General features: G+C 42.7%; 2 protein-coding genes across 3 annotated transcripts; both read left to right on the top strand.

Moving 5' to 3' along the window:
- Positions 1 to 191: 191 nt before the first annotated feature.
- LOC133491136 (uncharacterized) lies at positions 192 to 16,626 on the top strand. The gene is given in 22 exon segments (XM_061802038.1): positions 192 to 308; positions 1,094 to 1,236; positions 2,208 to 2,278; positions 2,820 to 2,936; positions 3,000 to 3,101; positions 3,735 to 3,784; positions 3,965 to 4,055; positions 4,167 to 4,334; positions 5,078 to 5,101; positions 5,104 to 5,244; positions 8,203 to 8,334; positions 8,416 to 8,483; positions 9,730 to 9,897; positions 10,991 to 11,121; positions 11,538 to 11,616; positions 12,108 to 12,222; positions 12,286 to 12,387; positions 14,780 to 14,829; positions 15,010 to 15,100; positions 15,212 to 15,379; positions 16,124 to 16,291; positions 16,397 to 16,626. Coding segments are annotated over 22 exon segments (2,322 nt in total). The 3' UTR covers positions 16,423 to 16,626.
- On the top strand, positions 7,308 to 9,421 carry LOC133490766 (protein AMBP-like). Of its 2 annotated transcripts, none has more exons than XM_061801226.1 (5): positions 7,308 to 7,460; positions 7,548 to 7,690; positions 8,258 to 8,334; positions 8,416 to 8,535; positions 9,175 to 9,421. In XM_061801226.1, exons 1-5 carry the CDS (start codon positions 7,362 to 7,364, stop codon positions 9,297 to 9,299), a joined length of 564 nt encoding a protein of 187 aa, XP_061657210.1. In that variant the 5' UTR covers positions 7,308 to 7,361; the 3' UTR covers positions 9,300 to 9,421. The 2 variants fall into 2 exon arrangements, with proteins under 2 accessions (XP_061657210.1, XP_061657211.1); XM_061801227.1 differs by having other exon boundaries at positions 8,416 to 8,483; positions 9,175 to 9,304.
- Positions 16,627 to 27,958: the final 11,332 nt, after the last annotated feature.

The raw sequence follows: 27,958 nt of genomic DNA on the forward strand, positions 1-27,958 counted from the left end.
CAAGTAATCACATATTGATTTGTCAATTTTGAAGTCCATCACTAGATGAGTAGCAGAACTTTGCTCTTTCACTTGTTTGTCTTTTATGTGGGTGAGGGACACACGTAACACGGGTCAGCGCCCCGGTGGGCTTTATACAGACGTTTCTGAGCATCAGCTCACACAGCCGAGCAAACGGACAGGCTGAGATCATGCAGAAAGCCGTCTTTCTGGCTCTTGTGCAAGTCCTGGGATGGACCTGGAGCGTCCAAGCTCTTGTTCTCCCAGAACCTTTCTACCCAACGCAGGAGAACTTCGACCTAACAAGGGTGAGCGGCACTTTATCTTCAGTGTAATTCATATTACGAACTTTAATGTCTTAAAGGGCATGCAAACTCCACCAAGATTCGAACCGTGAGGCTGATGTGCCAACCGTTCTTCGAACATGACACCTGTTAAGATGATGTTTCATAAAATACAATTAAAATACATCAAATAAAATTATTAAATAAAATAAAATATTTATTTATTAATATTTATTTCTATGCAACGGGCCATTTAAAAAAATCTTGTTTCACAAATGCCGATGATAGTAGATGAATGTAGTACAGTTGTAGTACATTACGTTGTGAAAAGGTGCCGCCTCTCGATTGGAAAACTTTATTTCAGTATTTCACTTAAAATGATGAAACTCATATTAGATTCAGTGCATCATTGTAGTGTTTATCGTCCTGAAAATTATATCGTATAGCAAGAAAACAAAAAAAAATCACCATCAAGAATTAGAATGTTACATTTTAAGCAAATTGTTTTTCCTATTTAATGAATGTATAAACGGGTTCCAAAATTCAAATATCAAGTTGCACCTGTACACAATGATGAATTAGTGACGTTGATATGATGATTGACATGTGAGACTGTCCAATACTCAGATGAAAGAAAACGGGCGGTAAAAATTATGTAGAACAAACTGTCAAGACTCTGCAATTAATATTAAAACATATTTGCAGTTCAGTTCTTTAACCAAAATACTTTTTTTTGTACTAGACTGGAATTTTCATTGCTACTAACGTGTAATTCCTGCCAGTAAATGTCAGATATGTCTTCCTACCAGTTTTTGGGGACTTGGCATGATGTTGCCCTGGCAACATCATGCCCACATATAGAACGCCACAAAAAGGATTCAGCCATCGGCAAGCTGGTGCTGGAGAGAGGAACAGCCCAGAACAAACTGGAGATGACCAGAACCATACTCAAGTCAGTGTTGCCTACAATAAATGAGTCTATAAACATATGTATCATACAACACTGTATCCAGAGCCAGAACTTTTATGCGCACAGTACAGTAAACACAGATACACACAATAGCTGCTATATGGTAATGTACTTGTTTCAGGAAAATTCCGGTGGTTTGGAGTTGAATATTGGGATGGTCCATCGGGAGGAATGACGTGGAGTCTGACGAGCGCCGAGCCGTGAGCTGACCTCCGGTGAGCGGAGGAGCTGTGAATTTTCTCCCCCACCGCTCGCCGGAGCACGCTCGTCAAACTCCGCGTCATTCCGTCTGAAGAACCATCTGAATATTCAACATTATTTACAGCCACAGACTCAAATCTGTACGGAAGTATTCCTCCGTTTTCCCAATCAATCGATACTGCTATTTCTTCATCAGATGAGGATAAATCCGAGAAATCAGTGCTGGGAATAATGGTTTCCCATATAATCGAGCATTTGGAACAGCACGTAACACATGACATGCGCGCACGTAGGTCATGTGAATTGCAAAAATGGCGGCGCACCTGAAAATTCGTAATTGTCGATAAAATTCTTCTCAAAACACGATTAAATGACAGAGGATTTAACATCACATTGTCAAGATAGAGTACATATTATATGACCTATTGGATACATTGTTACTCCAAACCACTGGAATTTTCCTTTAATTATGAGCCCATTTATCTACACAGTTATATAATGGATCACATAGTACACCCTGGACAAGTACTGACCTTATGTTTACACAGTAAATATTATTCACGCAAGTTCTACAACCAGTTTACAAAATAAACAAAAAAGAGCGACATTGGAAAAAAATTGGTCTCCTTCTGAAACGTCAACTTTTAATGCGTAGTGTGTGTGATTTATTGTGCATACGTACTATATGTTTGGTGTGGTATTGTGTGTGTGTGTGTGTGTGTGTGTGTGTGTGTGCGTGTGTGTTTGTACAGATATGGAATCTGTAAGGAGAAAAGTGGAGACTATAATCTGACTTCCACACCGGGACATTTTCGTTTTGAAAGTAGGTTTTTTTCTCATTGGAAATGAAACACTGAGAAATAGAGTGGCATAACTTTTTTTTTTATTTTAATTTGCTCTTCAGTTTCTAGGCTGCAATCAAATCTGGTGCATTTATTTTTACGGCAATGAGCACTTATTTTGGACGCTTGTTTTTACAGAAATTGTGGTTTTCCTCATGTTTGCCATTTGACCAAATACATTGATTGAGGACATTTGGATATTAGTTTATCAACTATTAGGTGCTGTCATTATCTTCAATTTCATGCTGTAGCTGGGGATCCTGCTCGGTATCATTTATGTTGACTGAGACAAAAGTAAGGAACTGGGATTTGATCAGGCAGTAGTACTAGTAGTAGTAATCAGTGTGGTACTGATGTAATAAAGTACCGCCCACGATTTGTCAGTGTTCATCTGAAAACTTCGTCTTTACTTGACATAAAAATATAACACAAATGGAGTTGGGCCACTCTAGTTCTCAGTTGCTTAAATGACTTTTGACGGCACAATGCCGACTTGTGTACCTCTGCTAAATTTCCATGAAGAGTGGGGCACTGAAGTGGACGCCTTCGTGGTGCACACAAACTACGACGAATACGCCCTCATGATATTGCTCAAGGAGAGATCCACGGGCCAGAGCCACATCTCAGTGAAGCTCTACAGTGTGTGGACGCTCGTAGTGTAGAATCGAAGTGCTCGGCCGAGTGACTGAAGTCCTCCCATAGGTAGGACCATGGAGGTGAGGGACACGCTGATGGATGACTTTAAAAGGCTGGTCAGAGAGCAAGGCATAAGCGACGACAAGATCATCGTTAAACAAAACAAAGGTACGGCACACACCCTCACCCCCAAATGGTGGCTTCTCAAGGAGATCTTGGTTTGAAATGTGTCAAATTTAAAGTCCCTAATTATCAAATTTGTCAGCAAAAAATATAATAATAGTAATAATAATAATAATAATCACATTATGTGTCACTTGTGTGATTACATTTGTCATGTAAATACAGTAAATCATTGAACTATGTGTGCCATTATGAAACCAAATTATGGCTGCAGATATATATATATATATGTAGTGCAGAAGATTAAATGAAAAGTAAACCAAAATATATGTACTATGGGACTCAATTCATCCAGATATTTATATTCATCTCTATGAAGTCTTGTGGACAAAAAGTTACACACAAGCGTAAAGATACAATAGAAATTGTAAAAGGGTGGTTTAAAATGAGACGGAGAAATCCAGTAAAAATGATAAAAATAAATGCAAAATGTTTCTTTCATAATATATATATAGTGACAGAATAGTCAGCTGTCTCATGAACGCCATCACCACAACCAGTACTAATGTATAATATGTATCTCAAATGGAAATGTATGAATTGATAGATGACCAGGTAAATATATTTCCTGGTATTTCATTTGTTTATTTATTTATTTGGCTTTACATATTGTTCCAGGTGACTGTGTTCCTGGAGAGCAGGTGGAGGCGCCGACAACTGTGCCCGAGGTATTGAACCTGCACACGGCCACTTGCAGGCACAGGAAGCTATCATTTATGTAATGAAAAGTTTTCTTGGTGACTGAGGTCCTAACTGCCTCGAGATCAACATCAAGACGTTCTCACATTTATGGTGCTCATTCTCACTCTGATGATTGGGTTAGTATTAATATTATACGTCTGTGGCAGAGGATGAGGAGGGACGTCGCGCCCACTGTGGCGCTGGCAGAAATGGAAATGGACGGTTCTGGAGATGACACGCTGATGTTCAATGGATCGGGTAAGAGCTGGCAAAAAAATAAAAACAACAACAACAAAAGAAAACATTCAAGAGGGTCATAACAGGGTCAAAATGCAACTTTTGATTTCTCTGTCTTTGCGGACCACTCAGAGGTGTGCGGTTTAGGGCCGGAAGTGGGGCCGTGTTTTGGGCTGGACCAGCGCTACTTCTACAACTCCAGCGCAATGAGCTGTCAGGCCTTCAACTACGGAGGCTGTCTTGGCAACAAGAACAACTTCAAGACCGAGAGGGAGTGTCTGCAGAGGTGTCGCACTGAGGGTGAGCTCACACGTGGAGAACACCTACGATAGAAGTGTACGTGTAATAAGACAGACAGAAAAGGTCAGAGGGTACCCTCGAGTGGCACAAAATGGGAGTGAGACATTAGCATAACGGTTATGCTCATAAGAGCGTCCATCCTTTTTCATTTGGTTGGCCTTTTTTTCATACTTATTATCAAGTTTAACTGGATGGAGCATTTTGTTGTTTTTAGCTTTTAAGTGCTTTACTTCTTTTTATGCTTGTTTAATAATGTTATTAGATGCCTTAATTACTGATTCATAAGAGCATTGTGTAGATTTATGGCTTCATAAATGAACATACCAACCAATTAAAAAAAAAAACTTTATTGTCACTTGGAAAGGTATTTGATAGTTTTGAGATTTCATGAGAAGTGATGACGAACAGCTGTTAAGCTATTTTTACATTTTATTTTCAATGCTGAACAACCGGTAAGGAGTTACCACAGTACATTCCGGTGCCTCTTGTGCAGACGTTGCGAGTTTAGTTCCCCCAGTACCCGGCCTCTGTCATTCCCAGACCCGAGTGGGAAATGTGTGCGCTGTGCAGTGTTTCCAGGCTGACTTTGAGCGACAAGCGGGGCACACCCTTGAAAGGTCGCCAGCAAATATACCCACCCCAAATACTGTGCATACGATGATGCATACATCAGTGACTTTTTAAAATTTTTCTATTTGAAGTATTGAGATGATTGAACAATGTCCCCACCGTCCTCCCTGCAGCTGTGTGTCGTCTCCCGCTGACCGCGTGCCATGCACGGGGGAGCCCCTCAGCTGGTCCTTCTCCTCCATCATCGGGGAGTGCGTGCCTTACAAACCCGGCTTCTGCCAGACCAACGGCAACAAGTTCTTCAGCAAGGCCGAGTGCGACGAGTACTGCGGCGTTAAAGGTGATGGGCCATAAACAGCGGTGGGGGGGGGGGGGGGGGGACAATAAATACCATCCCCAAACATGACAACACTTCCTCTTTTTTTTTTTTCCTTTTCAACAGGAGCACAAATCCTGGAAGAACAGTGAGGGAACATCCCAAGATCTTCACAGTCGAAACAGATGCAAAATATATCAGAACACTTAACAACAAAACCTTTCATTTGTGTCAGCATTTATTCATTTGCCTGATTAAGCCTGTTTTCAGCCAAAATTTGGAAGATTAATCAAAATTATTTGTCACTGTAAAAAGATAGCTTGGCATTATTATGTCAAACTACTATTCAATATTTGAATACCGGACACTGTTTTCAACTGAGTCAAGAATACTAATGTGCTTACACATTTACTGTCATACTTTTAAACAAACGAAAACATCTGTAATTCAATATATTCACATTATACAAATAGTGATCAAATTTACTGTATGATAACTGTCATCCAAGTTTCAACAATGAAATCATAAATTAAAATCAAAATAGATTGTATGCACTTTTAAAGATATTTGCACACATTTTTAAAAACTCGAATAAGGTTGCAACGTAGCAAAATGCAGAAAAAGTCATCTGCTGGGAATACATTTCAAAAAGAGTCCATTTGAGTACAACACATGACCAAAAGGTGGTGGCAGTGATCCGCTGCTGACAAATTGCTTCTCAAGTGTCTTCAAGGACACTCAGTTCAGTGTTTCCCAACCAAGCCACATGCAGCGTTTGAAATTGAAAAACTCATTTCACGCAACTGAACAAAAATGTCGAAAAGTTAACTATGTTCCCTGAATAATGATTATCTAATCTCAATTTGCTCAGTAGTTACTGAAAGTGAAATTTCGGCCCTCTCAGTTGATTGGACCATTTCATTGTTGTGCACAGATTATTGAACTCATATTTTTTGCAGTATTCTTTTTTTTTAACTAAAATGTAAAAATAAAGCCAAAGTCAGTGAAATTCGATTATCTAACATGACCTCGTTCATGTACGTATTGCATTGGGGACTTTACAGCTGATTATTAATGTTTACTATTGTCATGGGCATACTTCTGATTTAATTATGAGACTGAAACAAAACTTTGTGCGAAAATAAGTGCTGTGACATTCGGCAAATAGCTTTAATGTTTTTAATTGTCAAATTTATGTCTCTTTCTAAAAAGAAAAAAACATTTCATTTTGTGTTCAAGATTTTCCTTTTTAAATAGGGCGACTTCTCACTTGTCTGGGGGGGGTTCTCAATCCATACTGCCAAGGGGAGGTGGCCTCTCTCTAAATGGTACACAAACACATCTCCAAATTAATACAACAGTGGTTTAAACATTTTTTTTAACCCAGTACAGTAAATGTTTTAAATCATGTTCAATTGTACTTAACCTCTTGTGACAGTGTGTCTGCAGTCAACCCTGTATTTTATTTTTATATTGGGTTTATTTATTTATTGATTTATTTTACATTCGTGAGCAAATACATTGTTGAAGGACTGTCCTCTTTTTTTCCCTGTACAGTATTTAAGCACAGAGGTCATGTTAAAATATGGTTTAATGTTGCAGTGTCATAAAATAAAACACTTGGGCCTAGTTCGAAAATGTATTACTGCATACCCTGCTAAAATTTTTCTATTGAACCTTTCTAAAGAATTTCTAAAGAACTATAGAACTTCAGGGCCTAAGTCCAATAGATTTTCTATGGAAACATTTTATTGTGTAGAAATTCTATAGAAAATCACAGCCAAAATTCTATAGAACAAGTTGTTCTGTACAAATTCTATAGAATTCTATATATTTCTATAGAATTTCTATAGAAATTTTTTAGCGGGGTATTTGATCATTTTTGTGCTACTTGTAATATATTTAAAAACCCCTGCACTGCATAGAATGACTTTTTTTTAATAGGTATATATATTTTCAAATCGGGAAGTCCACTTCCTCACTGATCAATACTTTTCCCCAGAAGCACGCTTAGGTGCTACCGGCATGACGTTCATACACACACGTGCACACAGAACTTTGCCCCGCAACTTCCAAAGTGTCAGCAAACCAGTTTTAGCAAGCTTGTGGCATGTGATTAACATTCAAACACAAAGCGGACGATGAAGGGAATTTGGAGTTTATTGTTGCTGTTCACCTTTGACGGGATCCTGGACGGAGAACGTGGATTTGTCCCTCAGGAGAACTTTGATTTGGATCGCGTGAGCACATCCCAACTTCAGATTTTCTTGTTTTTGTATGCAGTCTATTAGCAGTACTTCATGGTAATACTGTATACTTCCTGGCAGTTCCTGGGGAAGTGGTACGAGGTGGCAGTTGTTTCTGATTGTCCTCATTATATGCAAAACAAGCAGAGAAATGCTGTGATTGTTGCCCTGGACCTGAAACCTTCTGCGGAGGGGAACGTGACTGTAATGGCTGCAGCACCCAGGTGAGCACCTCCAAGTCAAAACCACACAGGGGCAAAAGTAGTCACACTTGGTATTTCAGTACAGCAAGACGTACAGATAATTGTCAAGAAGAAAGAAAAAAGAATTCAACTCAAAACTCTTGACTTCTACTAGTCCTGATCCGACTCCTTTCCAGATGGAAACGTGCTTTAAAAATAAAGTTTTAAACCATTTTTGTTGTTATGCTTAGCTATATACAGTAGCAATTTTGAAAAAACAATATAGTTTCCCTTTTTTTTAATTAACTTGCATTAATGTACAGAGAAGAACAAAATAAACATAGAAACTAAGTACATACTGTACACACTGATAATTATGTTTGTAATAATCCTATTTTTATGCGTGTAATAATCCTATTTTGACAAAATTCGGAGAATATACACGTAATAGTTTCAAAAGTAGGGGCTGTATGTCAAAGACATCAGATAAGCGAGTACCCAAGTACAACACTTGAAATACCCAAACAGTAACATCATTTGTGTTTTGCCCGCAGTGACACACGCCTGCAGGAAGTTTCAATTCCATCTCATGCTTTGTTTTGGACGCAGGAACGGCTCGTGTAAACAAACGTCTATTCAATATGCTTTAACAGACATCGCAGGGCAGTTCTTCTACCACGTCTCAAGTAAGTGCCATCATTTGAATTGAAAAAACTCGACAAAGACCCCCCGCCCTCAAATTAACTAACTGTATTACTTCCCTCAAGGGCTGAACGTGGATGTCGATGCCTACGTGGTCCGGACCGACTATGACCACTCTGCCGTGATGGCCTTGGTGAGCACGGAGAAAACATCAAAGAACAGGACCACCATCTTCAAACTTTATAGTCAGTAACCGGAATCAAACGATTTAGGCAGGATTGAAACAGAAATTTGAAGAGGTGAAAGTACAGCTTGGCAATTCAATGAGATTGTTTGGACATCGGTAGCCACTGTAGAAATATTCATACACATACAAAGACAGTGGACCGAATAAGATGGCTGGTGCCAATCCCACATGTTTTTGGGATGTGGGAGGAAAGCAGAGTGCCCAGGGAAAACGCACACAGGCATGGGGAGAACATGCAAACTCCGCACAGGTGAGGCCGGGATTTGAACCCCGGTCCTCACAACTGTGAGGCCGACGTACGCTCTACAGCCGTACCACCAAGCCGCCCTGTTTGTTACATTTGAGTCGAATTTGACAACATCCTCAGCAGTCCTCAGGGTGCATATAGCATCAGCTTAAAATAAGTATTCAACACCATTTTTCTCATTGACTATATTTCCAAACGTCCTGTCGACATGAAATTTTCACCAGATGTCGGGAACAACCCAAGTAATTCATACCAATATTTATTAAAAATTTCCCGTTTTATTCCTTCTCGGTTCTTTGTATGTATTGATTACTTGGCTAGGGATGGATATACAATATGTAGTGTACTCCATGTATGAAAGAATCACGATTGTGATTGTGTCTTGATTAGATCGCTCTTCGGATGTGAGGTATGCTGAGCTGGACGACTTCAAGATGTTGGTCAGACTAAACGCAATGAAGGACGACATCATCATTGTTCATGAGGACAAAAGTTGTAATACCAAAGAAACTTGATGCACAAAAAAATTCTATTGTTCCGGGTCGTGTATTCCTGGACTGCAACCTTTGTCATTCACTCAAATAATTTTATTTTAAAGCTGAACGCTATTATTTTTTTTCACTAATGTGAATTTTCATCTGAGTCCCAATAAATTATTTTAAAAATTTTAATATATGGGGTTTGTATTCCATTGCTGTTATTCTCAACTCGTGTACCATCTACAAGAACGTTGTTTTCATGTGTTTGGCCAGTTCCGAGATAAATAGCATCAGACATCAGTTACTTATTAAATATCAAGTACAATCAAGTAATCACATATTGATTTGTCAATTTTGAAGTCCATCACTAGATGAGTAGCAGAACTTTGCTCTTTCACTTGTTTGTCTTTAATGTGGATGAGGGACACACGTAACACGGGTCAGCGCCCCAGTGGGCTTTATACAGACGTTTCTGAGCATCAGCTCACACAGGCGAGCAAACGGACAGGCTGAGATCATGCAGAAAGCCGTCTTTCTGGCTCTTGTGCAAGTCCTGGGATGGACCTGGAGCGTCCAGGCTCTTGTTCTCCCAGAACCTTTCTACCCAACGCAGGAGAACTTCGACCTAGACAAGGTGAGTGGCACTTTATCTTCAGTGTAATTCATATTACGTACTTAAATGTCTTGAAGGGCATGCAAACTCCACCAAGATTCGAATCCCAGACCTCAGAACCGTGAGGCTGATGTGCCAACCATTCTTTGAACATGACACCTGTTAAGATGATGTTAAATCATCAATTAAAACACAAACATTTATTTATTTCTATGCAACGGACCATTACAAAAAAAAAATATTGTCCAGTAAATGCCAATGAATGTAGCACAGTTGTAGTACATGACATAGTAAAAAGGTGGCTTCTCTAGATTGGAAAACTTTATTTCAGTAGTTCACTTAAAATGATGAAACTCATACTAGATTCAGTGCACGCATAGTTCATCATTATCGTGTTCATCGTTTTGAAAATTATATCTTAGAGCAAGAAAAAAAAAACTCTCTATCAAGAAATTAGAATGTTACATTTGAAGCAAATTGTTTTTCCAGTGGCGGCACTGTGACTCAGCTGGTAAAGCGTTGGCCTCACAGTTCTGAGGTCCCAGGTTCAATCCCGGACCTGCCTGTGTGGACTTTGCGTGTTCTCCACGTGCCTGTGTGGGTTTTCTCTGGGTGGGCACTCCGGTTTCCTCCCACATTCCAAAAACGTGCAAGATTAATTGGACACTCTAGCTTGGGCCTCGGTGTGATTGTGAGTGCGACTCTTGTCAATCTACATGTGCCCTGCGAATTGCTGGCAACCAGTTCAGGGTGTACCCCGCCTCCTGCCCGTTGACAGCCGGGATAGGCGCCAGCACTCCCACGACCCTCTTGACGATAAGTGGCAAAGAAAATGGATGGATGGATGTTTTTCATGTTTAATGAATGTAAAAACGAGTTCCAAAATTCAAATATCAAGTTGCACCTGTACACAATAAGGAATTAGTGACGATGATATGATGATTGACATGTGAGACTGGCAGGTTAAAGTTTTTAGAACAAACTCTCAAATCAATAATAAAACGTATTTGCAGTTCAGTTCTTTCGTCAAAATCCTTTGCACGAGACTGAAATTTTCATTGCTGTTAACGTGTGTAATTCCAGCCAGTAAATGTCAGATATGTCTTCCTGACAGTTTTTGGGGAGTTGGTATGATGTCGCCATTGCAAATGTAGAACGGCGCAAAAATGGTTCAACCATCAGCAAGCTGGTGCTGGAGAGAGGAACAGCACAGAACAAACTGGAGATGACCAAAACCGTGCTCAAGTCAGTGCCGCCTACAGTAAACGAGTCGATAAACATATATATCATACAATACTGTATACAGAGCCAGAACTTTTATGTGCACAATACAGTACAAATGATAGCTGCTATACGGTAGTGGACTTGTTTAATTATGAGCCCATTTATCTATACAGTTATATAATGGATCACATAGTCCACACTGGACAAGTGCTGACCTTACGTTTCCACAGTAAATATTATCCACGCAAGGTCTTCAACCAGTTCACAAAGCACACATGTAGATGCAAAACTACTTTTTGGAGCAGCTGTAATAACACATAAAAAAAGAGCAGCATTGCAAAAAAATTGCTATCCTTTGGAAACATCAACAACTTTTAATGCATCTTGCGTGTGATTTATTGTGCATACGTACTGTATGTTTGGTGTGGTTTGTACAGAGATGGAATCTGTCAGAAGAAAAGTGGAGACTATAGTCTGACTTCAACACCAGGACATTTTCGTTTTGAAAGTACGTTTGTTTCTCATCATAAATGAAACACTGAGAAATAGAGTGGCATAATCAAATCTGAGGTGTTTATTTTTATGGCAATGAGCACTTATTTTGGACGCTTGTTTTTACAGAAATTGTGGTTTTTCTCATGTTTGCCATTTGACCAAATATATTGATTGAGGACATTTGGATATTAGTTTATCAACTATTAGGTACTGTCATTATCTTCAATTTCATGCTGTAGCCGGGGATCCTGCTCAGTATCATTTATGTTGACTGAGACAAAAGTAAGGAACTGGGATTTGATCAGGCAGTAGTACTAGTAATAGTAATCAGTGTGGTACTGATGTAATAAAGTACCACCCACGATTTGTCAGTGTTCATCTGAAAACTTCATCGTTACTTGACTTAAAAATAGAACACAAATGGAGTTAGGCCACTCTAGTTCTCAGTTTCTTAAATGACTTTTGACAGCACAATGCCGACTTGTGTACCTCTGCTAAATTTTCATTAAGAGTGGGGCACTGACGTGGACGCCTTCGTGGTGCACACAAACTACGACGAATACGCCCTCATGATTTTCCTCAGGGAGACATCCCCGGGCCAGAACCACATCGCAGTGAAGCTCTACAGTGTGTGGACGCTCGTAGTGTAGAATCAAAGTGCTCGGCCGAGTGACTGAAGTCCTCCCACAGGTAGGACCATGGAGGTGAGGGACACGCTGATGGATGACTTTAAAAGGCTGGTCAGAGAGCAAGGCATAAGCGACGACAAGATCATCGTTAAACAAAACAAAGGTACGGCACACACCCTCACCCCCAAATGATGGCTTCTCAAGGAGATCTTGGTTTGAAACGTGTCAGTTAAAAAAGTCCCTAATTGTCAGTTAAAAAATATATATAATAATAATAATAATCACATTATTATTAGTACTGTTTCTTTATCCACAGTAAAATAAAATTAAAAAATGGATGTGTCACTTGTGTGATTACATTTGTCATGTAAATACAGTAAATCATCTAATTATGTGTACCATTATGAAACCAAGTTATGACTGCAGCTAGGTAATATATATATATATATATATATATATATATGTGTGTGTGTGTGTGTGTGTGTGTGTGTGTGTGTGTGTGTGGTGTGTGTGTGTGTGTGAATACTTAACACCTCCAGTGAAGAAAATAAGTATTTGAACACCCTGCTCTGTTGCAAGTTCTCCCACTTGGAAATCATGGACGGGTCTAAAATTTTCATCGATGGTGCATGTCCAGTGTGAGAGAGATAATCTAAAAGGAAAAATCCAGAAATCACAATGTATGATTTTTTTGTGCCATACAGCTACAAATAGGGATTTGAACACCTGAGAAAACCAATGTTAATATTTGGTACAGTAGGCTTTGTTTGCAATTACAGAGGTCAAACGTTTCCTGTAGTTGTTCAACAGGTTTGTCTCACTGCAGGAGGGATTTTGGCCCACTCCTCCACACAGACCTTCTCGAGATCAGACAGGTTGCTGGGCTGTCGCTGAGAAACACGGAGTTTCAGCTCCCCCCAAAGACTTTCTATTGGGTTTAGGTCTGGAGACTGGCTAGGCCATGCCAGAACCTTGACATGCTTCTTACGGAGCCACTCCTTGGTTTTAATGGCTGTGTGCTTCGGGTCATTATCATGTTGAAAGACCCAGCCAGGACCCATCCTCAATGCTCTGACTGAGGGAAAGAGGTTGTGCCCCAATATCTCACAATACATGGCCGTGGTCATCCTCTCCTTAATACAGTGCAGTCGTCCTGGCCTATATGCAGAAAGACACCCCCAAAGCATGACGCTACCACCCCCATTCTTCACAGTAGGGATGGTGTTCTTGGGATGGAACTCATCATACGTCTTCCTCCAAACACAGTGAGTGGAATTATGACCAAAAAGCTCCATTTTGGTCTCATCTGACCACAAAACTTTCTCCCATGACTCCTCTGCATCATCCAAATGGTCATTGGCAAACTTAACATGTGCTGGTTTAAGCAGGGGAATCTTTCGTGCCATGTATGATTTCAAACCATGACGTATTAGTGTATTCCCAACAGTCACCTTGGAAACGGTGGTCCCAGCTCTTTTCAGGTCATTGACCAAGTCCTGTCATGTAGTCCTGAGCGGATTCCTCACCTTTCTGTGGATCATTGAGACCCCACGAGGTGATATCTTGCATGGGGCTCCCCTCCGATTAAGATTGACCGTCATGTTTAGCTTCTTCCATTTTCCAATGATTGCTCCAACAGTGGACCTTTTTTCACCAAGCTGCTTGCCAATTTCTCCATAGCCCTTTCCAATCGTGTAGAGTTGTACAATTTTGTCTCTGGTGTCTTTGGACAGCTCTTTGGTCTTGGCCATGTTACAAGTTGGAGTCTTACTGATGGTATGGGGTGGACAGGTGTCTATGCAGCTAACGACCTCACACAGGCACATCTGATTCTGAATAATCCACAGAGTGGAGGTGGACCTTTAAAGGCGGACTAACAGGTCTTTGAGGGTCAGAATTCCAGTTGATAAACAGGTGTTCAAATACTTATTTGCAGCTGTATCACATAAATAAATCGTTAAAAAAAATCACACATTGTGATTTCTGGATTTTTGTTTTTAGATGATCTCTCTCACAGTGGACATGCACGTACGATGAAAATTTCAGATCCCTCCATGATTTCTAAGTGGGAGAACTTGCAATATAGCAGCATGTATAAATACTTTTTTATATATATTTTATATATATATATATATATATATTATATATATATATATATATATATTATATATATATATAATATATATATATATATATGTTTACATATGTACTGTGGGACTCGGTACCAGCAATTTATATTATTTATTTATATGAAATCTTGTGGACAAAAAAGTTACACACAAGCGTAAAGATACAAAAGAAATTGTAAAGGTGTGGTTTAAAATGAGACGGAGAAATCCAGTAAAATTGATAAAAATAAATGCAAAATGTTTCTTTCATAATATATATATAGTGACAGAATAGTCAGCTGTCTCATGAACGCCATCACCACAACCAGTACTAATGTATAATATGTATCTCAAATGGAAATGTATGAATTGATAGATTACCAGGTAAATATATTTCCTGGTATTTCATTTGTTTATTTATTTATTTGGCTTTACATATTGTTCCAGGTGACTGTGTTCCTGGAGAGCAGGTGGAGGCGCCGACAACTGTGCCCGAGGTATTGAACCTGCACACGGCCACTTGCAGGCACAGGAAGCTATCATTTATGTAATGAAAAGTTTTCTTGGTGACTGAGGTCCTAACTGCCTCGAGATCAACATCAAGACGTTCTCACATTTATGGTGCTCATTCTCACTCTGATGATTGGGTTAGTATTAATATTATACGTCTGTGGCAGAGGATGAGGAGGGACGTAGCGCCCACTGTGGCGCTGGCAGAAATGGAAATGGACGGTTCTGGAGATGACACGCTGATGTTCAATGGATCGGGTAAGAGCTGGCAAAAAAATAAAAACAACAACAACAAAAGAAAACATTCAAGAGGGTCATAACAGGGTCAAAATGCAACTTTTGATTTCTCTGTCTTTGCGGACCACTCAGAGGTGTGCGGTTTAGGGCCGGAAGTGGGGCCGTGTTTTGGGCTGGACCAGCGCTACTTCTACAACTCCAGCGCAATGAGCTGTCAGGCCTTCAACTACGGAGGCTGTCTTGGCAACAAGAACAACTTCAAGACCGAGAGGGAGTGTCTGCAGAGGTGTCGCACTGAGGGTGAGCTCACACGTGGAGAACACCTACGATAGAAGTGTACGTGTAATAAGACAGACAGAAAAGGTCAGAGGGTACCCTCGAGTGGCACAAAATGGGAGTGAGACATTAGCATAACGGTTATGCTCATAAGAGCGTCCATCCTTTTTCATTTGGTTGGCCTTTTTTTCATACTTATTATCAAGTTTAACTGGATGGAGCATTTTGTTGTTTTTAGCTTTTAAGTGCTTTACTTCTTTTTATGCTTGTTTAATAATGTTATTAGATGCCTTAATTACTGATTCATAAGAGCATTGTGTAGATTTATGGCTTCATAAATGAACATACCAACCAATTAAAAAAAAAAAACTTTATTGTCACTTGGAAAGGTATTTGACAGTTTTGAGATTTGACGAGAAGTGATGACGAACAGCTGTTAAGCTATTTTTACATTTTATTTTCAATGCTGAACAACCGGTAAGGAGGTACCACAGTACATTCCGGTGCCTCTTGTGCAGACGTTGCGAGTTTAGTTCCCCCAGTACCCGGCCTCTGTCATTCCCAGACCCGAGTGGGAAATGTGTGCGCTGTGCAGTGTTTCCAGGCTGACTTTGAGCGACAAGCGGGGCACACCCTTGACTGGTCGCCAGCAAATATACCCACCCCAAATACTGTGGATACGATGATGCATACATCAGTGACTTTTTAAAATTTTTCCATTTGAAGTATTGAGATGATTGAACAATGTCCCCACCGTCCTCCCTGCAGCTGTGTGTCGTCTCCCGCTGACCGCTGTGCCATGCACGGGGGAGCCCCTCAGCTGGTCCTTCTCCTCCATCATCGGGGAGTGCGTGCCTTACAAACCCGGCTTCTGCCAGACCAACGGCAACAAGTTCTTCAGCAAGGCCGAGTGCGACGAGTACTGCGGCGTTAAAGGTGATGGGCCATAAACAGCGGTTGGGGGGGGGGGCGGACGGACAATAAATACCATCCCCAAACATGACAACACTTCCTCTTTTTTTTTTTTTTCCTTTTCAACAGGAGCACAAATCCTGGAAGAACAGTGAGGGAACATCCCAAGATCTTCACAGTCGAAACAGATGCAAAATATATCAGAACACTTAACAACAAAACCTTTCATTTGTGTCAGCATTTATTCATTTGCCTGATTAAGCCTGTTTTCAGCCAAAATTTGGAAGATTAATCAAAATTATTTGTCACTGTAAAAAGATAGCTTGGCATTATTATGTCAAACTACTATTCAATATTTGAATACCGGACACTGTTTTCAACTGAGTCAAGAATAGTAATGTGCTTACACATTTACTGTCATACTTTTAAACAAACGAAAACATCTGTAATTCAATATATTCACATTATACAAATAGTGATCAAATTTACTGTATGATAACTGTCATCCAAGTTTCAACAATGAAATCATAAATTAAAATCAAAATAGATTGTCTGCACTTTTAAAGATATTTGCACACATTTTTAAAAACTCGAATAAGGTTGCAACGTAGCAAAATGCAGAAAAAGTCATCTGCTGGGAATACATTTCAAAAAGAGTCCATTTGAGTACAACACATGACCAAAAGGTGGTGGCAGTGATCCGCTGCTGACAAATTGCTTCTCAAGTGTCTTCAAGGCCACTCAGTTCAGTGTTTCCCAACCAAGCCACATGCAGCGTTTGAAATTGAAAAACTCATTTCACGCAACTGAACAAAAATGTCGAAAAGTTAACTATGTTCCCTGAATAATGATTATCTAATCTCAATTTGCTCGGTAGTTACTGAAAGTGAAATTTCGGCCCTCTCAGTTGATTGGACCATTTCATTGTTGTGCACAGATTATTGAACTAATATTTTTTGCACCATTTCATTGTTGTGCACAGATTATTGAACTAATATTTTTTGCAGTATTCTTTTTTTTTAACTAAAATGTAAAAATAAAGCCAAAGTCAGTAAAATTCGATTATCTAACATGACCTGGTTCATGTACATATTGTATTGCGGACTTTTCTGAAATCTTTAGTGTCGCATTTACAGTCATCACAGTCATCCAGAGTTCATACGTGTATCCTTCCGTGTAACTCCGTAAAGTACAAATACTGCAGATATGATTGACAAGCAGGATGTTGGCATAGCTACCGAGCGAAATGCACATTGCAATCGTGCCAGATAATCACTGATGTAAAATGAGCAAAGCGCTATAGAGCTCATAGACGTCACCATTTTCACGGCACCATATTGCCGGTCAAAAAGAGCTGCTCGACAATGTGGGGGATGTTGAACCGGAGCAAAATATTCACAATGCTCGAGACTTGTTGTGCTGTTGGTTGTGACAACAGACGAGACAGATATTCAAAGTGATCATTCTATGGAATACCAGCTGAAAATATTGATGGATTTCAGCAATTAAACTTGATGGATGGTGCCCAACTAAAAACACACATGCCTGTGTAGCAATCACTCCATTTCAGGTAGGAATTATTCTTCTCAATCTCAAAATTTTCAAGTTTCAAATTCAAGTATTTATCATGCCAAGTTGGCTCATTTGAGAACAATGCGTTTAAAAAAAAAAAGACAGGGAGTCGTCACCAACGTTACACGAAGCGTGTTGCAACCACACGTTAAACTTCGGTAAAACTCTCTCCGACTGACTTTTTTTTTTAATATGCTTTGTTCTCAAATGAGTCCAATGCGTATTTAAAAAAAGAAAATAAAACATCAGTCGCAGTGATGTTTACGTAGGTTAACATGTGGCTGCAACACACTTGCGCGTACGGGGGGTGACGCCTATACCAGCGCTTTATTTTCTTTTTTTAAATACACATTGGACTCATTTGAGAACAATGCAAATTGAAAAAAAAAAAAAACATCTGTCACGGAGAGGTTTACCGAAACTGCAACACGCTTCATGTATGGAGGAGCCGTCTCAGTCTTTTTTTTCTTCCCAATCACAGACAATGAATGCAAGTTTGTGTAAAACCAGGGGTCATTTATTTAAATACTGGTATTTGTATTGGAAATATCTGAGTGGCTCCATCACTATGTGGGATTTATTCTTGATTTAGAAAATATTCAGCGACAAAGTATTTGTATACGTCCAGACTTTTTGACGCTTTCAAGCTCTTTCGTGTAAATCTCGATGACTTACTCAGCAGACACATGCGTAGATCCAGTTGGCCAAGACAAGCAGAAGTGGGTTAACAGTCCAATTTCTTCTTGGCGAAATCATCGACTTTGGCATTAAATATGGGTCCTATATGCCAGGTGTCTCTCATTTTTCCACATACCTCGGTTTATTATCACCTTCTAAATGTTTAACGACATCGGACAACACGCTGGATTTTGGACGTGCTATAAGACGTATTTTCGTGCCGTCTCCAACCAACTTAGCATTGAAGAATGCTTTGCTAGACCGTCAGTATGGCCAGTGATGGGACGTAGGTGATGTAGGTGCACGAGCTCTATAATGGGTCAAAGTTTATTTCTGGGGCCAAATACAAAAAAGATAGACGATAGTTTTAATTCCCAGTTTTTTTATCTGTCGAAGAGACAACTTGAACGCGGCAGCTTGTGGAAGGAGAGGATGAAACTGACATTCAGCTTCTACATGAGCACGAGGATTTGTAATTATTTGCAAATCACGTCATCAAATCATCATCAAATCATCTATTTTAGCAAATAATCATGAACTTGGAATTTTATGGCTGCAACACGTTCCAAACAAGCTAAGGCAGGCTGATGTTTAATCACCTTTTCTTTTAACAACATTCAATAAATGCTTGGGAAGTGAGGACATTAATTGTTGACGCTTTGTAGGTGGAATTCTTTCACATTCGGAAATCATTAGATTCTGTTTGTATTTATGTTTAACACGGTGTCCCAAGTTCATTGGAATTGGGTTTGTAAAAAAAATCTCTCTGAAGGAGCCAGGCTTCCTGCTCTTAGTTCCCAGAGTTCCCGGCTTATGCTGGCAGAATGCTGGGAATATCCGGAGAGGAAGGGGAAGTGACATCACAGCGCTGACCTTCCGCACCGGCCCGTATCACCTGGCGCTGCCTGGACTGCGGCTATGGCAAACACAGACACAGACACACACACACACCACACACAGGAGGAGAGAGAGTGACAGCTTATTGTGTGTTAATTCCCACGGAGAGTCACAGGAAGTGATATCTTGGATTGGCCGCATGGAAACTTTCCAGTCGCTTGGAGCTGGCTAAATACAACACACTCTGCTTGACATGTTATGATATTTTAATGCTTTCTAGTTGTTGTTGTTTTTTAAACACAGAATAACCCTCCATATGTTAACAAACTACTAATATGAACTGTAATTTCTGTGTACATTTATAAGGCCTTCCAAAAAAGAGCAGCCTTATTGTAAAGTGGTTTCATTGCATATAAACATTCAACACAGATGGGCGCCAACACATTTCTATTGGGGGGTTTTACAGAATTTGGTGAGGGTCCCAAAGGTTGCATATTTGGGCAGCAGAAGCCCAGCAAAGGGGGTGAGGGAGATGATGATGATGAGGATGAGAAGGCGGAGGAGGATAATGAAGGGCTAGGAGAGGAAGGGGTGGTTGCGTCATTTATACAGGATGACAAAAGAAGAAGAGATTCTCTGGTCAGCTGCTGCTCTCTATTGTTATTGCAAAAAGCCCAACAACACACACACACACACACACACACATTACTCTTGCCCACACTTCCTTAACTTCTTCAAGTTCATTCCACACACATGCACGCACGGTTGCACATACACACTCACAGCACTTGGGCTACCTTTAAAGTACACCACATGGACAAAAGTGTTGGGGCAGCATAAACAGGAAGGGAACGAGAAAGAAATGATGGAATGCCTATTCAAAAATATATGACTTAGATCATCCTTCCTTCCATTCTCAATACATTTATAAAAACGCTTTCTAAAGTGGAGGAGGTGAAGTCAGTCAAATATCCAGTTTAAGTATGGAAGAAGAGATACCATCATCAGTCACACATGCAAGTGTTTGAATGCTTGTATTACGATTATTATTATTATTATTATTATTAGTTGGGCGGCACGGTGGATCGGCTGGAAAAGCGTTGGCCTCACAGTTCTGAGGTCCCGTGTTCGATCCTAGACCCGCCTGTGAGGAGTTTGCATGTTCTGCCCGTGGCTGCGTGGGTTTTCTCCCACATCCCAAAACATGCAACATTAATTGGACACTCTCAATTGCCCCTAGGTGTGATTGTGAGTGCGGCTGTTTGTCTCAATGTGCTCTGCGATTGGCTGGAAACCAGTTCAGGGTGTACCCCGCCTCCTGCCCGTTGACAGCTCAGATTGGCTCCAGCACTCCCCGCAACCCTCGTGAGGATAAGCGGCTAAGAAAATGGATGGATTATTAGTTGCAGTAGTAGTGTCAGTAGTAGCAGTATATTTATATATTACTGTTGTTATTATTGAGTCACAACATGTTGTATTGTTTTATGTCTCCTTTATTTCCTAAATTTAACATATTTTTAAATGATGAGAAATTGTTACTATGTGCACGTATAAGAGTTTGGACAGCCTAAAAACGCCGCGAACGTTCGATCTTAATATAAACCAAAAGCAGGCCATCTGTGAATAAAGTGGTGTAAATAAAACCACAGCGTAGTAAATGTGTCTTGGATTTAACTACTTTACTCCCTTTAGTGTGTGATTTAATGACGTCTCTGCCAAGAAGTGTCTGCAAAAGCTGAGATTCCTTTATATGAGTCCTTGTTTTTTTTTTTGGATCCACAGAAAACTCGCATCACTTGCGCTGCTTTGAGAAGAAGAGGTGACAAATAGAAGCAACTAATGAATGAAGGTTCTTTCTTCCCTTAGTGGGTGCGCCACGTACGTATGCGCCTCACGTACTTGCCAAGTACGAGCGCTGCATTATCGTCCCTCCTTGCCAGCTCGCTGGTTTGTCTACAAGTCTTTGTATCTCATGTTATGTCAAAAAATACTAATAAATTCTCCTCTAAGATTATGTGTATATGACAAATATAAAGTAAAACAATTGCAAAGCTTCACACAAAGGAAAAGTGCCAAAAAATAATAATAATGCATTGCATTGAACACCTCATTCTTAAAGAGACAAATAACAACAATGGCAGAAAACAAGAGTCTGATGGAAGAGTCCGGGGAAGCAAAAAAACCAGACCACCGCAGTGAAACAGAGACTCTGGACTGCAGAACTGCAGCGTCAGCAGGGTAACCTATCCATCCATTTTCTTTGCCGCTTATCCTCACGAGGGTTCCAGGGAGTGCTTGAGCCTATCCCAGCTGTCAATAGGGAGGAGGCAGGGTACACCCTGAACTAGTTGCCAGCCAGTCATGACACATAATACATTGTTGCCAACCTAATGTTACACAAATTTCTGCATATAATAATGCACCATCAGATACTGCAACGTTAAAATGTACAGTAACATAATATGACGTAACGCAGCAAGATGTAATGTGACGTGACAGAAAACAACAAAATCAACAAAACTTGAATTAACAGAACACAACATAGAAATCATATGATAAAGAGACAATGTTACAGAAATCAATGTAAACTGATACAATGCAACACAATACAATGCAATAAGACAACCCTACTCTAATAAAATGTACTAGAACATTAACAATATAACATAATGTGACACAAATGTAATGTAACACAGCGTAACCTCAAAACCAACTGAAAATAACTCAAGGCTACTTACTGTAACATTAAAAAAAAGTTGTGCAATGTTACATAACATAAAGAAATGTAACCCAACATGAAGTAAAAATAACGTGACGCAACTTAATAAAATAAAACATAGCAGGTTACAGAACACAACAATGTAAGACTACACGACAGAACACCACAATGTAACACAACACGGCATACTGATTCACCAAACAATTTAATACAGTCATGCTCAAAATTAAACAGAACTCGGGTACCAATGTTTTTAGCATAGTATGTTTGTATAAAAGGACATGTTTTTTTCTGACTGTCTGACATGAAATTGACTACATTTAAACTAAATTAGGATGACCGGAATTATTTAGATTTGAATTTGAGGGTGTTATGTGATCTGAGTCTAGCCTCCACTACTCTTTCCCATAACTTCATTGTGTGGCTCATCAACTTTATTCCTCTATAATTCCCACAGCTCTGAACATCGCCTTTGTTCATAAAAATGGGAACTAGTACACTTTTCCTCCATTCTTCAGGCATTCATTGAGATGCGACGTAGGGCAAAGGTAGAGGTACCTATGACAAGAGTACCAAGAGAGGGACTGTGGTACTGCATGCGTAGGTCTGGTGTGGCAGAGAAGTATGTTAAAATAGTACAGGACATGTATGATGGCAGCAGAACAATGGTGAGGTGTGCCTTAGGTGTGACAGAAGAATTTAAGGTGGAGATGGGACTGCATCAGGGATCAGGTCTGAGCCCCTTCCAGTGGTAATGGATAGGCTGACAGATGAGGTTACACTGGAATCCCCTTGGACCATGATAAATAATTCGCAGATGATATTGTGATCTGCAGTGAAAGCAGGGAGCATGCAGAGGAACAATTAGAAAGATGGAGACATGCACTGGAAAGGAGAGGAATGAAAATTAGCCGAAGTAAAACAAAATATATGTGTGTGAATGAGAAAGGTGGATGGGGAAGAGTGAGGCTACAGGGAGAAGAGATAGCGAGGGTGGACGACTTCAAATATTTGGGTCAACAATACAGAGCAATGGAGAGTGTGGTCAGGAAGTGAAGAAACGGGTCCAAGCAGGTTGGAACAGCTGGCGAAAGGTGTCTGGTGTGTTATGTGAAAGAAGAGTCTCTGCTAGGATGATGTACGGATTAGAGACGGTGGCACTGAAGAAACAACAGGAAGCTGAACTGGAGGTGGCAGAAATGAAGATGTTGAGGTTCTCGCTTGGTGTGAACAGATTTGATAGGATTAGAAATGAGCTCATTAGAGGTAGAGCCAAAGTTGGATGTTTTGGAGACAAGAGTTGAGAGAGCAGACTTTGATAGTTTGGACATGTTCAGAGGCGAGCGAGTGAGTATGTTGGTAGAAGGGTGCTGAGGATGGAGAGGAAGACCAAAGAGAAGGTTGATGGATGCTGTGAGGGAGGACATGAGGACAGTGGGTGTTAGAGAGGAGGATGCACGAGATAGGCAAAGATAGAAAAAGCTGACACGCTGTGGCGACCCCTAACGGGACAAGCCGAAAGGAAAAGAAAAAGAAGAAGAATTTAGATTTGAATCAGAATAACCACAGATGGATGTTTCTTACAAACATATACAGAATACTTTAAAAAATAGACAAAGCAGTCATCGCTAAAAACGTCGCCACCGCAATGGTCAAATTTTATTGAGCAAGACTGTAATGTAGCATAATGTTAACCACACATAACTCACTGTAACGTAATGCGTAAATCAATGTTACATAATATCGCACAACATAATGTAACACAAGATAAAGTAAGAAGGTAACATAGCATGAACATATTCTAGTGGCGAATTGAGCCCAGTACTGAATTCTGTCACGGACGAGACTCGGGGGTGGACCCAAATGCACGACTCAGGTGAGAGGTAAGCAGTGCGGAATAAGCCTTTATTCGTTCCAATGTCGGTTACCAGGGAGTCAGTCCAAACAAGCAGCAAGATCAGTAACGGCAGGCTTACGGGGTAGGTCGGGAGACAGGCGTTGGTCGGTACACGGGAGGTAGACGTCAGGAGTACGGTAGTGCGGGAACGAGGCATGAGAGGCAACGATCTAGCAGAGTCTCTGCCGTCCCCCGGGTCCTATATGTACTGGGTCTAATTGGAGGTCATGAGGCGCAGGTGTGACCCTTCCGATTAGACGGCCACGCCCAGCCCTGGCTGGAATCCAGGATCATGACAGTACCCCCCCCCTCAACGGCCGGCTCTGGACGGCCCAGACGCATCAGGGTGAGCCGCGTGAAAGTCCCTGATGAGGGAGCGGTCCACGACGAAGCGGGAGGGGATCCAAGAGCGCTCCTCCGGACCATATCCCTCCCAGTCCACCAGGTACTGGACCCCCCTCCCTCTGCGGCGGGAAGACAGCAACCGGCGCACTGTGTACACCAACCCACCGTCGACCATGCGGGGGGGCGGGGGGGACTTGAGCGGAGGAGCCAGCGACGACGTGCGATTCGGGCGAAGTCTGCTGACGTGGAACGCAGGGTGCACCCTCATCAACCTGGGCAGTTTCAACAAGACGGCGACCGGGTTAATAACTTTGGAATCCGGGAACGGGCCAACGAACCTGGGAGCAAGTTTGCGGGATTCCGTCCGCAGCGGGAGATCTTTGGTGGAGAGCCACACTCGCTGTCCCACTCTGAGCTCTGGTGCGGCCCTCCTCTTGCGGTCTGCTGCGGCCTTGTAGGCGCTGCTCATGCGCAGCAGTGTCCTCCGAGCTGCTTCCCAGGTCCGTTTGCAGCGTCGCACCACGGCCAGGGCCGACGGAACTGTGGATTCTGTGACCAGTGGAGGAAACAGGGACGGAGGATACCCATGCACGACATGGAGTGGAGCCATACCTGTTGAAGCGGAGGGTAGGGAATTGTGGGCATACTCCACCCACTTGATGTGCTGGCTCCACGTGCTCTGGTCCCTGGATACCAGACATCGAAGACCGGTCTCTAATTCCTGGTTAATCCTCTCAGTCTGGCCATTAGACTCTGGGTGATGACCCGATGTCCGACTTGCTGAAGCACCGATGAGGTTGCAGAACTCCTTCCAGAAACGGGCGCTGAATTGCGGACCCCTGTCCGAAACGATGTCCTGGGGTAGACCGTGGTAACGGACGACCTCGTCTAATACCAACTGGGCTGTCTGCTTGGCCGACGGGATCGGCACGAAGTGGACCATCTTGGAGAAACGGTCCACTATGGACAGCACCACTGTGTTCCCTTGTGAAGGCGGCAGGCCGGTAACGAAGTCCATCGCGATGTGTGACCACGGACGAAAGGGGATGGACAGGGGTTGCAACTCACCAACGGGCCGTAGGCGGGAAGTTTTATTGGCAGCACACACCGGGCAGGCGTTGACGAACTCCCTTACATCCTTGCTGAGGTTAGGCCACCAGAACCTTTGTTCGACCACTGACCGTGTCTTCGCCATACCCGGGTGGCAGACAGTCTTGTTGGTATGGGCCCAGTTGATGACGTCTCCCCGCAGAGATGGGACGACGAAAAGACGGCCCGACGGACAATCCGTGGGTGGCGGTGTCTCTTCCAGGGCCTCCTTAACCCGCGACTCGATCGACCAGGTGAACCCGGACACGAAGCACCCCGCTGGCAGGATAGTAGCGGCCTCTGAATCAGTGTGCCCTCCCTCGTGGATCCGCGAGAGTGCATCCGGCTTGCCGTTTTTGGAGCCTGGGCGGTAAAACACCTTAAAGTGGAAGCGGGTGAAAAATAGAGCCCACCTGGCCTGACGGGCGTTCAACCTCTTCGCGGACTTCAGGTATTCAAGGTTCTTATGGTCCGTGAAGACAACGAACGGTACTTGCGAGCCCTCCAGCCAGTGCCGCCACTCCTCCAACGCGCTCTTGACCGCCAGCAGTTCCTTATCTCCCACGTCGTAGTTCCTCTCTGCCGGGGTCAACTTTCTAGACAGGAACGCGCACGGGTGAATCCTTCCATCCCTGGGACTCCTCTATGACAAGACTGCTCCGATTCCTGAATTCGATGCATCCACCTCCACCACAAACTGGTTATCGGGATCCGGAATAATGAGAACGGGCGCAGTAGTGAAACTTGCCTTGAGCCTGCTGAAGGCCTCCTGGCAGGTCCCGGACCAGTCAAAGGTGGTATTTGGCGAAGTGAGCGAATGCAGAGGAGCGGCCACGGAACTGAAGTTCCTTATGAATTTCCTATAGAAATTGGCAAATCCCAAGAACCTCTGCACGTCCCTCCTGTTGGTGGGGGTAGGCCACCGCAGCACCGCGTCGACCTTCCTGGGATCCATCCGTATCTCTCCCTCAGCCAGGACGAAGCCCAGGAAGGACACGGATGCCTGATGGAACTCACACTTATCCATATTCACGTATAATTGGTGCTGCTGCAGACGCCGGAGCACCTCTCGGACTTGTTGAATGTGAGAGGCTAGGTCTGCTGAAAAGATGAGAATGTCATCCAGGTAAACAAAGACAGATCTGTTCAGGAACTCCCGGAGCACGTCGTTAATGAAGTTCTGAAAGACGGCCGGAGCGTTTGTCAGTCCAAAGGGCATCACAAGATACTCATAGTGCCCTGTGGGGGTGTTGAACGCCGTCTTCCACTCATCCCCTTCCCGAATCCGCACCAGATGGTAAGCGCTGCGCAAGTCGAGCTTGGTGAAGATCCGGGCTCCCTGGAGGAGTTCGAATGCAGTAGAGATAAGCGGCAAAGGGTACCTGTTCTTGACTGTGATGTCGTTCAGTCCTCGGTAGTCGATGCAGGGTCGCAGCGTGGAGTCCTTCTTCTTGACAAAAAAAAATCCCGCACCGGCTGGTGAAGATGAGGGGCGAATGAGTCCGGCTGCCAGCGGGTCCTCGATGTAGTCCCTCATGGCTTGATGCTTTGGTCCGGTTAAAGAGAACAGTTTCCCTCTGGTAGGAAAGGTGCCTGGCAGGAGTTCAATCGTGCAGTAGTATGACCGATGTGGCGGTAGAGACTTTGCCTTAGATTCAGAGAAGACCTCCCGTCGGTCATGATAGCAGGAGGGCACTGCGGTCAGGTCCAGGGCGGTACCAGGTTCTGTTAGCCGTACCGGCGCGACTTGAATACCCCTGTCTCTCCGGACAGCGAAACAACGACTGAGACAGTCCTCACCCCAAGTCTTGATCTGACCCGTGGTCCAATCTATGTGCGGATTATGTTCTTTGAGCCACGGACTGCCCAAGATGATGTCGCTACTACGTGCGACGAAGACATGAAAGCTAATTCGCTCCGAGTGAGCGTCTGGAAAGCTCATACGTAGCGTCTGAGTACGATGTGTAACCCGACAAAGGAACTTGCCGTTGGCGGCATAGGCGTGACGAAACCGTTGCGTGGGGAAGGTTGCCGCCCCCAGCTCCTCGACCACGCGGGGATTTATCAGGTTTTCTTCCAACCCAGAATCTATGAAAGCCGTCACAGAGCATGAACGGGAGTCCGTTCCCAAGGTGAGGTGAAGAAGGGACCTCCCTGACCCCGTCGCGGTGTACCGCACACTCACCGGAGTAGCGATCCTGATGTCAGAATGCCCTGGTCGAGTCGGGCAACGGGCGATCAAGTGTCCCAAACGCCCGCAGTAAAAACACCGTCCCTCTCGTCGCCGACGTAAGCGCTCCTCCGCTGAGCTGCCATGCCCCTCCACTTGCATGGCTTCCGGTGAAGCTGACAACACGGGTGGCCGGGAAGCGGAAACAACCGGACTGCGACTCTCCCTCTCATCCTCCCTCAGGCCCTCCATCTGTCTCTGCACGGTGAGGCGCTGGTCCACCTTGAGGGCCAATGCGATGAGGGAGTTGAGCGAAGGCGGAAGATCCATGGCCACGAGGTGACCACGGATCTGTGGGGACAGTCCCTCGTAAAACGCGTCATG

This window comes from Syngnathoides biaculeatus, chromosome 17 (assembly GCF_019802595.1).
Source record: "Syngnathoides biaculeatus isolate LvHL_M chromosome 17, ASM1980259v1, whole genome shotgun sequence".
Classification (NCBI taxonomy): Eukaryota; Metazoa; Chordata; class Actinopteri; order Syngnathiformes; family Syngnathidae; genus Syngnathoides; species Syngnathoides biaculeatus.